This window comes from Rhinolophus hipposideros, assembly GCF_964194185.1.
Source record: "Rhinolophus hipposideros genome assembly, chromosome: 14".
Taxonomy (NCBI): Eukaryota; Metazoa; Chordata; class Mammalia; order Chiroptera; family Rhinolophidae; genus Rhinolophus; species Rhinolophus hipposideros.
In genome coordinates, this window is record NC_138060.1 from 57,461,105 (window position 1) to 57,474,936 (window position 13,832).

General features: G+C 40.2%; 1 protein-coding gene across 3 annotated transcripts in view; it reads left to right on the top strand.

Moving 5' to 3' along the window:
• SNRK (SNF related kinase) overlaps positions 1 to 13,832 on the top strand; it is a 48,285-nt gene that overhangs the window by 21,901 nt on the left and 12,552 nt on the right. For all 3 annotated transcript variants that reach the window (XM_081072753.1, XM_081072751.1, XM_081072752.1), the window contains one exon: positions 11,444 to 11,585. In XM_081072753.1, coding sequence (XP_080928879.1) covers positions 11,444 to 11,585 — 142 coding nt within the window. The remainder of the gene's footprint in view (positions 1 to 11,443; positions 11,586 to 13,832) is intronic.

Sequence of the window (13,832 nt, forward strand, 5' to 3'; positions counted from 1 at the left end):
AAGTAGTAGTACCTTGTTTTATCTTAAAAGGTAAACATAAAACCTGCCTGCATGATATGTGCCCAGTAGAAAATGCATTGCACCGTGAGGTCCAGGCCTACTCACACATGTAGCTTTGAGTTGTTGAGAACTAAAAACCATGTCCATAGAAATGTGGCACATGCCCTTCAACATCCAGCTACCGAGTGCAAGCAAGGTCACATACTCTGAAAGATACCTTTTACAAAGTATAACATCATTTCGTCATATAAAACCAAAGAAAAATGAAAATCCTCCCCTAAACTTTCTGAAGTTTTACATGCCTATGAGAAATGACAGTTATTTCAGAAATCACAATGAATTGATCTGGCATGAACCCTCTGTAAATAAAAGCACTTTATTCAGTATTCTGTATATTCATTCCTTATAATGTGAATGTTGTACAGTTAAGTATTTGGGAAGCAGGAAGCAGAGTTTCTGTGCCTTGAGTAAAATCTTTTGGGTTTTATAAATAAGGTACTATTGAATTTAATACTTGTAATAGAGATTCTTGAGCATGAAATGTTAGTGGTGGTATAATCTATAGGTACCATAAAGATGGCTTTTGCAGGCTAACTTAATCATTGATTTTTCAGCAAGAGGCCTGAAAAATATGTTACAAATGATTTGTGTGTTTTTAATGTTTTCCCTACTGCATTTTTAGCTCTGGTGTTTATTGTTCTGACTGTGTTATAAGGCTCAGATCAAATGAAATATGTGTTGACACTATTTTGAAAAGTATAATTTACTCTACCTCACTAGTGGTATGGTAAGATTTAAAGTGGTGATTCTCAATACCCGTCCGTTTCACCTCAGGGAGATTTAAACAAATAAAAACAAACAAACCTTGCTGGGCCCACCCCTAGAGATTCTGACTCAGGTAGTCTTGGGTGAGGCCAATATCGAGAAGCTTCCTTAGGTTCTGATATGCACCCAGCCTTGCCTACCGCTGATTTAAACCCATAGAATCAAATGTCTTTGGTTCTTAGTGGTAACAGATTCCAACATTTTAATTCTAATGTTCTTTAAAGAATAAGTGTTAGGGGGAAATTTTTTTAACCTCTTTGATTTCAAAAAGTGAACAAGAATGTGTATTTCTTTTTTGATGTTGATAGTTGAGCTTTAATTCCCCCCCCCCCGCCCACCCCCATTTAATCACACTCTGTGCTTATTCAGGGATAAGTAAGTGAAAAACAGTTTCCTTTGGGATTTTTCCTGATGCTGTTCTACTTCCTGGATCTTCATGTTGGAAGTTCCTCGGGCACCCTTGTCCCTGCCTCTCCTCTGAGGAGTCCAGAGACTGTCCTGTCTGCTTTCCTCCCACTGCCGTCCCCTGAGCATCTGGTCAGGGTGTCCCTGGCCTCTTGCTGGGCCGAAGGGGCCTCACTCAGAATCCTTTCTGCATCTAGAAGATTCCTAGCACTTTTGCTGTTTTCTAAGGGCTCTTACTACTGTTAACTCAGCAGGGTGTTTATTTTAAGTGGGCCTTAGTGTACATCTTACTCCTTTCCTCTAAAATCCTGTGTGGAAAGACAACGTTGTGCAGGGCTGATAATTGTGGGTCCTATTGGAATAAAAACCTGATGTTACTAATCTACTTTTCAAACTAGAGCCCAAGCTCTGAGTCTTTGGGTATTTCAACTGAGGAGGTAGAAATTTGTGTATCTTAGAAGATAAGAGAAGGAAGGCATTTTAGAAGCATGTTTCCATTCCTTTGTTCCCGGCTGCCAAGGTTTTCAGATGTCAACAGGTCCAGATGAGAGGAGGCCCTCAGGTTTTGGGCCAGGGTGAGTCGGGAATTGCTAGAAAGGGAAGGGAATTCCACAGGCTAAGGTGAAGTCTCAGGAAACCACCACTCACAAGCAAAATAATACTTGTCAGTTCCTTTGGGTCTGTTCCTTTTAGTCTCTTCCTGTCACTCCTCTGCTCAGAACACTTTCAAGACTCCCGTTTCATCCAGAACCCAAACGAGAGCCCTCACAGAGGTCCGCATGGCCCTCATGGTTGGCTTCCCCACTTCTCCCCGTTTCTTCCCAGACGTGGACCTCCCACGGAACCAGTTACTTGCGCAGCTCCGTCCAGCCACCCTGGCTCCTTGCTCTTAGTCACGTTCCACACCCACTCCTGCCTCAGGTCCCTTCCGTCTGCCATCCCTCTGCCTACATTACTCCTGCCCATGTGCCACCCTCTTGGCGCGGCCCCACCACTTCCTACTCCTGAACTTGATTCCTTTCTCTGGTCTGTTACTTCCACTTGTGAAATGGGGACAGTAATAGTTCCTGCCTATCGGGTGGTTGTAGGGATTAGGTGAATGAATACACAGGAAGTACTAAGCATCACACCAGAGGCAAAATCCGCCTTCCGGAGGCAGCTGGGAGTCTCAGCTCGTCCTCCCCTGGAGACATCACAGGATGGCTTGTGTTTCTGTGGTGCCCTGGCTGCCAGTCCACAGGGTGTTTAAGGATCACAGCCTGTTTTCCTTCTGAGGTGCTTTCTTCTGCTTTGGAAATTCGTCCTCGGGAGAATTTCTGAAATGTTCTGAAATGTTGGCTGCCGTGGGAAAAGGGGGAGGAAGTGCAGGCCCAGGACCTTTGCTCGCATGTTTTTCTCCCACGTGTTTTTAGTTGTCTTTAACTTTCAGAATGTTAGGTTATTTGTATTTAGGGAATAGGTTAACTTCTAAAGTAGATGCTTTTCTCTGGGTGTCTGTGTGTTTAATGTAGGATAAAAGAAAAATGAAAGTCCTGGTATTTGATAACTGGTTAGTTTCTTGGATCTTCAAAAAAGCTTTTCAGACCACCCCAACAGTCACTATTTTAATGCAGAAATGCGTATAGAAACTGAAACCACTTCTGTTCACTTCAGGTTGTACTATAGGAAACATTTAGGGAGTTGAAAACATCACATCTGCTTGGGTATTTCTTTAAGCTTGTTTTTTTTTGTGAGGGGTGAGGTGGAGAAACATAAACCTACTGAAGAGTTTGGTTCTCAAAACAAAAAAATCAGTCGTCGGAACCAAGTTGAACACAATAAATTTGGAATCCTGTTCGTCAGACGACACATATCTGCACGGACTCCGAACGGGCAAGTGAAGTTAATTGTATCTTGAAGAACTGTGGAAGAATGTCTGCCGTGCAGACCGGGCGCCGTGCAGACCGGGCGCCGTGCAGACCGGGCGCCGTGCTTACCGACCGTCGGTCGGTGCACTCTCTGAGGTGGACCTGGCACCAGTCAGTGGCAGGTCTGTTCTGGGGAGACCCTGTCCCATCATGTCAGGAAGTTGCATGTAAGATCCTGGAGTTAGTACGGTGACTCCCCGAAAGGCAGCTTGGGAAACAATCATATTAACATCCAGAGTGTGGTTTACCTCTTTGTAGGCCGTGGCTTCTGGCAGTCGGATTGTCACGTGGGTCATGTTGACTTTGGGGGAGAAAGGTGGAGAGCAGACGCAGAACAGGGCACCACACAGCTCAGCCAAGTTCGTCAGAGGAAACTATACCATGGGACTGAGGCTTCATTACAACTGAGTCCAGATCCACGTCCTTCGCTGTTTTCATATTTCTCATTCTCATCATTCTATGTAACCCATTTTCTGTATGACCTGCTTTATCTTTGGAAAACACCGATTTACCTTGATTTATTAGCCTTATAGTGATGTATTTAAAATTATATCCAGTATAGTGTAAAACAGTGCCTCATTTAATAGTTTAAAATATTAATGCAGAATTATTTTAAACCCTGGAACCTAAGGAAAAAATTGTAGGGCTTCAGCATCTGTGGCACTGTCTGAGTAGGAAAACAAGACTGGAGTGACACCCTTTTTGTAGATACGGTATTAATTTCTGGCGCAGGGGACAAAGCCGGCCACAGAGTAGGCACAAAAGTGCGTTGGATAAAAATAATGGAGGGGTTGTATGTAGATGGCTAAAAAAAGAGGCTGATGAAATGCAGAGGGTACATGCCCTGGCTGACTGTCCCTTTGGAATTGAATGGGGGGATGCCAAGCTTTGCATACTCCAGATGGCTCTCTTGTCCCCCTTGCTCAATAGTAAGGTCCTTGAGAGAGGGAACTGTGTGTTTGTTTATATCTTATCTGTGTCCCATCCTCATGGCCTGGTAAATACGACAGGCTCTTAATGTTTGTTTAAATGAATAAATATTACAGAGATGAACTACAGAAATGAAGATGGACATTCTTCTAAACTTCTTTACGAAGTTTAATGGTGGTCGCCCTCCTGGCTCTTCCTGGTCTCCTTGTTCACATAGTACTTCCTTTTTCTTGGCTTCTGTATGTATATTCAGTGAGTTCTAGAATCACCATGAGTCCGAGGAAAGCTGTACTTTCTCTCTTCAGAGAGGTGCAGAGGTACAGTTTCAGAGGTGTGCCACGGACCACCAGGAAGCCCTGTGTCACAAGGTAGTTTTTTAAAGATCTAATTGGGGGAAGCTATGAATTTGTGGCTGAACCCTACCCCCTCCTTAGACACTGTCGTGTTGCGATGCCACCAGGAAAACTGAGGTTTACCCCAAATGTTCGTGGCCCTATAACCCTGCCCCTTTTTTTTTGTCTTTTCATCACATTTTATAAGACTGTTAGAGATTTTTATGAAACAAGACTGTCAGAGATTTTTATGAAACATCAGTGAGTTTACTATTTGAGTTTTCTAAATCATTGAAGGAAGTTATTTGTGCTAAAAAAAATTACAATTAAAATAATTCCTGCTGTAGCTGTTCATGCTTTGGAGAGGTTGGTCTCTGAATTCCTGAAGGGAATCAAGCCGAGCCAAGTGTCCCCAGACCACAGATTGAGAATTAGTGTCTCAGTGAGTAGAGGACATGTCCAGGCTTTTAAAAATTACCTTTTATATTCCTATAAAGACCTTTCTGCTTATTTAAAGTATGTCCACATCATTGTATTCTGATAAGTGCAGCTAATTTTTAATTACGTTTTTCACAATAAATGAATGCTTTTGTAAGATAATTCAAATATACAGAAGTATATTGAATAAAAAGTATAAAATCCCTTTTGCTTGTCCCTGCCAGCCTCTTTCCTGTGCTCAGAGGTCATGGTTTTTTATCAATCCTTGCAGCTCTGCACTGCTGCATGTAGCACTCTTTGCCCAGACACCCTCTCAGAAATTACCAGATAAGTGGTGCTGCCTGCATTTATCGCAGAGAACGAAGATGCACATAAACCAGGTAACTTGGCCAAGAACACAGCTGATTAAATGGCCAGGGTAGGATTTGAACCCAGGTCTCCGGGAGGAAGTTGCACAACTATCATGTTTTGCTTGGCGTATCTTTCCCTCCTCATCTGTCAAGGTCACTTCCTGATTGGTGCCAAATCCTATTTGTGAAGTGATTTGTGAGAGAATGCTGAGTTGCAAGGGTGTCTTCTCTGCTATGGCTTTATGTCAGCGTGTGCAGTCCCACAGGGTGTGATCGATAACCTTCTGACTCCTTGAACTGTTTCCTGTTTTCTTTTGACTTGAAAAACAAGTTTGCACAAGACCTTAGACAAACGACTAAAACAAACTGCAGCTGGTCTTCACTGATCCCCACACACACACACACACACACACACACAGACGCACACCCTCTCACACTCACTCCGACAACTTCTTACTCTCCATTCCCTCGTAACTTTTTTTGGAAGGACATGAATGACCACCATCTGCCCCTGGGCCCTCCCCTCCGCCACAGCTGCCTTTGGAGGGCCCTGTCCAGTGTGTGCAGAACCACTGCTTTCTCCTTAGTTTCAAGTTCACTCTATTCAGCACACTTCTGTCGGGCGGCACTTATTCTGCATCCTGGAAAGCTATGAGGAATGGAGGAGGACAGGAGAGTAGCTGTAATTCCAGCTCTTTGTGTTGCTGCGGATCACCAGGTGGCCCTGCTCGCAGGCAGGGCAGTGCGGGGAGACCTCGGGATGTTGAGGGTCATGGGAGCCTCTGAGGAGTCTAAGCACGTGATGGAATTGCAGGCGCTGCTGACCTGGAAGTCGGAGGACCCAGGAGCACAGAGTCCAGGATGTCTCCTAAGTTTTGGTTGGGTGGCGGTGCCAGTGACCCTGCGAGAACACAGGTTTGGGTAAAAGACAGTGAGCTAGTCTGGGCAGCATTGAGTGTTCAAGTCCCCATGGAGCGGTTAGCATTTTAACGAATTCAGGCCTGGGAAAGAAAGGTTTTGAAATAGTTGTGATGGCATTCATTCTTTATTTTTTAAGAGAAGAAATAAATCCTTGTTGAATAATAAAACTTTTCTTCTAAATCACATGTTGATAAAACCAGGAATAATTTAGATGTCTTAAAACACGGACTTGCCCAAATTCTTCATTGCTCCAAATGACCTGACACTTTGTTACTTTCACAGTGGTCTCTAGTCATGTCCCTTAGAACCAACCACTAGTCTTGTTAGGAGCAAGAAAGAAGCTTTAGAGCTCTGGGTGGTTTAAATGCAGGTGAGTAGCTCACCCAGGGGACCATCGGCATGCGGTTTCTGAGTGTCAGACAAGGACAAAGGTCCTGGGTTTCCTTAGGGAGCTCCCGGGGCCTCCACACTTCTGTGACAGTCCTTGCTATTCTAAGAAAGCACTGCCGTGTACGTTAGTACTGGGTCATGTGTCAGTTTTGCTGGTGACCACAATTGGAACTGCAAAGTGGTTGCATAAATCCTGCCGGTTGTAAGTGCGGTGGTAAAAGATGTTGGTCCCCACTTCACTGTAGTGCTTTTAGAACGTTCTATTCTTACTGCTGCCTTTATGACTCATGGCTACACTGATGAAAGAAAGCCAGAGACAAGAATAGAGGTTTCTACCTAAAGCCTTTCTTCCGGTTTTCCCATTTTTATTACCGTGTTTCCCCCAAAATAAGACCTAGCCGGACCATTAGCTCTAATGCGTCTTTTGGAGTAAAAATTAATATAAGACCTAATATAATATAATATAAATAATAATGTAATTTTATATTATATAATATAAAATATTATAAATATATATATTATATTAATACAATATAATATATTATAGTATAATATAAATAATAATAATATAATACTGGGTCTTATATTAATTTTTGCTCCAAAAGACGCATTAGAGCTGATGATCTAGCTAGGTCTTATTGCCTTATTTTGGGGAAAACACGGTACTTGCTAATCTCTGTTCTTTCTTTTGCTGTCTAGATAATTCCCTCCAGAAACGAGTTTTTAGAAATCCTCTCAGTCCTGACATTCTCCCCACCCCCATTTGACAATTGCTTTTTCTGAAATCAGTCATTAGCGTGTTGTTCCTTTATTCTGTTTTATTTTCATTTTGACCTTTTGTTAGCCTCCCTAAAATGAACTTTGTAGTATAAGCTCCCCGTCCAATACGAGCAGTAGCGTGCTTCAATTGCATCACGATAAATGGGCCTGCTGCATGTTAGCCACCGAGACTTCAGTGCTCATCTCTGAGATCTTACTTCCAGCCAGCTTGAGAGCCGGGAAGGGGGTACAATAACTCTAAGCTGTATACTAACCAGACTTCATTAGCTTTCCAACCCTTCCCACAGTTCCATGAGTTAGAAGATTTTTTTTTTTAACCAAAGGAACGGTATTAATATTTTATTTTTCCATTTTTTATTAACCAAAGGCCTATAAATAGGTCTAAAACTCAAAATATACTTAAAATAGTATCAACATTTTGATTTTTCAGATGATTGATGTTTATTTACCTGTGTACCTTTAATATGAATAGACAATTCTATTAACATTTCAAAAAAATGAAAGTAATGTAAAGCCCTGTTCAATGCTGTTTCTTTCCCCTCACTACTCCTCTGTCCCCCATAACAGACTTGGCGGGTCCCTTGTGGTCCTAGGATCTCAAGCTGAGGCCATGTGCTGTACCTTGGGAGTTTGTAGTTTTATTAGCAAGTTGTTTGTTTTTGTTTGTTGGTTTTTTTTAAATGGGAAAAGATCATTAAAAATATTCACTAAAATGAATTTTTATTAAGACAAGTACCACCTCCCTCCCCTATTATATAATAGATAATCCTCTTGATGCCATTCTTGATCTGTAATACCAGGTATCTAGTCATGGAGACCCAGGTCCTGAATCATCACTTTTTTTTTTTAATCTGTGTTACTAAGAGGCTTTCTTGTTCCTCTCCCCCATCTCTGTGAAGTTTTTCTTCTCTGTGGTGGTTTTGTGCTTTCTTGAACTCACCTCCTTTCCGTTTCTGTTACTCGCTGTCTGTTTCTCACGGTGAACTGGAGCCGTGTAAGGGTGAGGGTATCTCATTCCTCTCTGTGTTTGCTGGTGCCTGGAACAGTGCCTGGCACAGGGGACGGAGAGTGGGGCAGCAGCAGCCGCCTCCTAGGAACGCTGTGTGCCGGCTTCTGTCCTGAGGACTTCACATGCATTCGGTCGCAATGCTTTTAATGTCCACAGCAGCTTTAAGAGGAAGTACATTGCGGTCGCTGTTCCCATTTGAAAGATGAGGGACACGTTTTTAAATAACTTAAAGTCTTACTACTTTGTGTTTCTTTTGTGACTGTTTTTAGCTCTTTCCTTTGGCCCTTAGGGTGAAAAAGTAAAATGATTCAAAGACAAAAAGTAGAGAAAGAAGAGAAAAAGTCTGGAAAATAAGGAAATGGAACAAATAGTCCCCTGAAAAATCATGTTATTTTGCTGAGGGGATCTGTTGCCCTTTCTGAAACTTTGTCCCCTTAATTACACTGCCATTCTCCTATAGTTTAAATGCTTCCAATTATGTCATTTCACTTTGCAAACTACATGGGATAGAATTGTATTCCTAAGTTTCCCAAATTGTAAACATTTCCATGTTCAGAAATGATTTGAGCCCTAACTGGAAACAGTTTGTGTGTGTATATTTATGTTGTTTTCCTTTTTATTCTTCTAATCATGCACCACATCCTAACAAGTAGACTGTGTTGGTTTGCTTGGGCAAATGATCCTGAAGAGAACATTTCCAAATAGTTGGACTGCCTAGTAGCTGTTGAGGTTAATATTTAACAGAAAAAGAAAGTTTTCTTTAACCAGATGAGAACTGGGGTATTGGGTAATCATTAGTTGATACTTATATTATTAATTATATTTTTAAAACATCAGCTTTGTGTAATTGCACTGTCAGATATCATCTCCAGTTTAGCATAAAGAAAAAAAAAAACAACTAGTGTATCCACAGTTGAAGTCTGAGATGGTAGAAGAGATAATGTAACCAAACTCATTTTATAAAAATTGTTTTTGTAGGATTTGTACGGAAATATATGAATTGATTGTATCTCAAATATGTATGTATTAATGGTTAGGTTTGGGTATGGTAGTATTATTAGACATTGTTAATATTTTAACAATTGGAGAAAATTTTTATTTTGACTATCCTGATTTTTGTTTATGCATGTTTTCATAAGCCATTTAAAAATCTGCTCTTCTTTGTGAAGAAAATTGCCAAGTATATATTATAAACAAAAACTTGGTAAAATTCCAAGTGAAAGATGGGTTTACTTTATAGTTAATTTCTAGAATATAATTGTTTTGTAAAATGAGGGACACGTTCATTAAAAGGATAATTGTAATTGCCACTTGTTCAGACTGGTGGCCTTAGAGTTGGGGCAGGTGACCAAAAATAGCAAGTTCAAGTTGTACAGAAAGGGTTTAAGTTAAACATCGATCTATATAAATTTCCTTTACAAATCTTAATAAGGTACCACTAGCATTGGGGTAGTAAATTCTTCTCACTGGATAGTTAAACAACAGTGCTACTAGTCACCATTAGTTAGATTGTTTGACTTTGAATGGGGCTGGCCCTCTGGATTCCAAAGTCAAGGTAAAGAAATATGGGTCAGTCAGTGGAGTGGAGTCCTGAGCCAGCTTACTGTCCTGGAGCAGTAGGTCCAATAATTCATGTATCTGCCAAGCAATGCCAGGCAGACCTCTCAGGGACACTGCAGACCAAGGGTTTGGACTGAATGGTCCTTAGGTCCCTTTCTTTTTCATTCTATAAATGTTTTAATGTTAGTAGATTTTTCCATCTGCTTCACTAATTTCCATTGGAGCACCCTATGGTACATATGAAAAAACGACAGTGTGTATAGCTTTTGGGGTTTTGCCTTGATTACCCTCTGTGTATAGTTTGGGCCAAGGAAAAGGTATTTTATTGACAAGTTTTAATTCTCTTGGAAAATACCATGGAACCTACATTATTTTGGTTTAAGCTTAAATGAAAACAGCAGTTGAGATGTGGTGGCAAAGGCCACGTGGCCTGCCCTCCATTCTCCTCGAAGCCTGGTGTGTTCTGGAAAGCTTCTTGAATTTCTCTCCTCTAATATGAATGTTTATATAATCATGTCTATACTTCAGTTTTTTGAATGAATTTACATGATGCCCGTCCTGAAAGGAGTCATCCTTTTTTCATCTGAAAAAACATCATTTTCCCATCCAGTTGAGGGCTTTGTATTTCAAGGCAAGAAGTAAGGGGCTATTTGTTATTATAGGGGTTAGTCTAACGCTAGAGTAGGTAGGGCCTTCAGATGTCAACTAGTCCAGACCTATAGTCAGTGCCTATGCAGAGTATCAGACAGATGGTTGCCCAGCCTTTGCTGGGATACGTACAGTGACGGGAAACTTACTATCTTTTTCAGGGTTTTAACAGCTTTATTAAGTAGCGCTTGCTGTTTTTAAGCCAAAGTGTGTCTCCTGATTGCTGATACCTTTGGTCCTAGTTCTTTCCTCTCAAATAATACACAAACAGTCTTTTTTCCTTATTGACAGCCCAGGAATATTTCTCCCCTCTTTGAGCTTTGCTTTTCTCATCTATAAAATGACCATGAGTTATATGATCTGGTTATCTCACGAGGATGAGGTAAAGAACAACTGAGATAATTGTGACCGTAGAGAGTATTAATGTCTTCCCGTGTTTCCCCGAAAATCAGACCTAACAGGAAAATAGCCCTAGCATGTTTTTCAGGAGGACATCCCCTGAACATAAGCCCTAATGCGTCTTTTGGAGCAAAAGATAAGACCTGGTCTTATTTTCGGGGAAACGCAGTAGTTGTATCTCTGGTGTGTAGTGTAATGGGAAACACAGCCGTGTGTGTCCATTGTTTTGGGAATCTGAATAAGGTACTTCCCAGTTGATGCTCTTGTCATTAACAAATGAATTAATCTTTTCCTTGAACATTTATTGATCATTTACTATGTGCCTGGCACTTGCTTGGGTGTTGAATGAGTAAAAAACAGTAAATAGGACAGAATCCTTCTCTGCCTTATTGAGGCATTATTTTCATATTTCCTTCCCTAGATCCTTTTACTTTGAGATATAAATGCTTTTGATTGTTAAACATAAACTAATATTTTAGTCTGCTTTTACTCACCTGGTTTTGGTTTTCTAACGAGTCCAATATTTAACGGTATGTCTTTGATTTATAGACATATGGAGTCTGGGAGTGATCCTTTTCATGTTGGTGTGTGGGCAGCCGCCCTTTCAAGAGGCCAACGACAGTGAAACGTTGACGATGATCATGGATTGTAAATACACTGTGCCATCCCATGTGTCCAAAGAGTGTAAAGAGTAAGTAAGAAAAAAAAGCATGGAGTATCTGGGTTCATTTTAACTTTTGAACTTAATATATCTAGTGTTTTGTGGTTTGGGGAGTTAACGCCAGAACGTGATTTGAAATTTAATATTAAGAGTGCGGAATGTATTACTTTTCGTAAATATGCCAGTTTTCCTGAAACCTATTACATGCTTCTTCAGTCTCCGGGAGTGCTGGCTACTTTCGCTTGAAGACATCAGCACGAGAACTCTGTGCATTAGCAAGCAGCACGACCACCTGGAATTATTTTAAGTTCCAGAGATGAGTCAGGGCATTTTCTTTTCTGAAATAGACCATCAGCACACCATTTTAGGATTTATATGGTGTGTCTCACAATTTGATTTGCACACCCCTCCCCCCAGTTTACTGAAGAGCTCTGTTTTGGTTTATGTGACTCTAGGAAGCCAGCAACCAAAAGTACACTCAGGTTCATTATTTGGAATATAAAGTGCTTTGTGTAGTGAGAAATACGGGAATGGAATAAAGGAACTGTTGGAAGTTCAGTATTTCATTGACGTTCTGGGTGATATTTTTCAATAAGCTCAGCTGAGATTATAGCTGCCACTTAAAGGATTTTGCTGTAGTAACAGTTTCGAGTTTCTCCCATCGGCTGCCAGTCTGACAGCCTGAGGAATCTTTTTGCCAGGCAGTGCCCTGTCTTAGGCCATGCGCTAGATAGATACTAGTTAAGAACCTAGGTTTTCGAACTCTGGTTTCCAAGACTGGCTTCTCCTTCTAATGATGTGAGAATGGTAGAACCTACCTTTTAGGGTTATTGTGAAAATTAAATGAGTTAGTGTATTTAAAGCTCTTAGCTCGGTCCCTAGCCCATTGGAAGCACTCAATATGAATATTGATGATGTTTATGCCCTTATTATGCTCTACCCCAGGAAGCAGGGCTGCTGTCTGTGGGCATATGGTGTGTGCATGTCAGGTGTTTGTAAGTCAAGGAGTATCTCCATAGTTCCTACTGAAAAACTAAGACAGACTTATTTTTATATTGACATATATCATCCAAAAGAATGATTAATATGTGTGGGTAATAAAATGAACATCTCTGTACTCGTATCCAGCATAAGAAAGAGAAGCCTTCTCTGTGTCTCCCTCCTGGAGGAATTATCTTTGATAATCATAGGACCATTCAGTTTTCTACTTTTTCTTGTGTTGATTTTGCTAAGTTGTGTTTTTTAAGGAACTCGTTCATTTTATCTAAATTTTCAAACTTATTGGCCTCAAGTATTTGTAATATCTTCTAATTATATTTTTAAAGTCGCTAGATCAGTGGGGACGTTGCTCTTTTTTCATTCCAATATTGAGCATTTTTGCCTTCTCTTAGTTTTGTCGTGATCAGCCTAACCTGAGGTTTGTTAATTTTATTAGTCTTTCAAAGAACTACCTTTGTCTTTATTAATTGACTTATATTTTTTGTTTTATATTACTAATATTCTTTTTTCTTGTCTGTATTATTTCCTCCTACTTATTTGGTGAGCTAATTCTTTTGTTTTTTTCCTTTATGTTGGATACTCAGCTCCCAAATTTTCCTCTTCTAATGTGATAGTTAAGGCTATAAATTGCTTTCTAGTACCATTTCAGCTGCATCCCACTAACTTTTACTTTTGTCCTTTTGTTATTACTCAGTTCTGAGTATTTTCTAGTTTCTTTGGTTTATTTGGCCCATGAGTTTTTGAGGGGTGTTTTAAATCTTTAACTAGTTTTTCTAATTAGCTTTGTTACTCATTTCTAACTTGCTTGTATTGTGATCCAAGAATACAATACAGTCTATATGGTGCTGTATTTTTTTTTCCAAATTGTTAAAGCCTGCTCATGGCTTAGCATGGAGCCAATTTTTGTAAATAATCCTTTTGTTCTGGAAAAGCATGTATATTTTCCAATTGTTGAGGTCAGAGTTCTATATAAATCCTAAAGATCAAGCTTGGTTAATTATGCTGTTCAAAATTACTTACATCCTTTCTGAGTTTTTGGATTGTTTGATCAAATACTTACTGAGATATTCTTCCACTGTTATGGTGGATTTATTATTTCATTCTTGGAGATCTGTCAGGTTTTGTTTTGAATGTTATTTTGGTACAAACAAGTTGAAAACTTGTTTCTTCCAGGTGAATTGAACCTTTGTATTACTATTTATCTCTAATGCTTTTTGCCCTAAAGTCAATCTGTGTTATCTAGTTTTAGTTAATCTTTTGCTTACCATGCATGTGCTG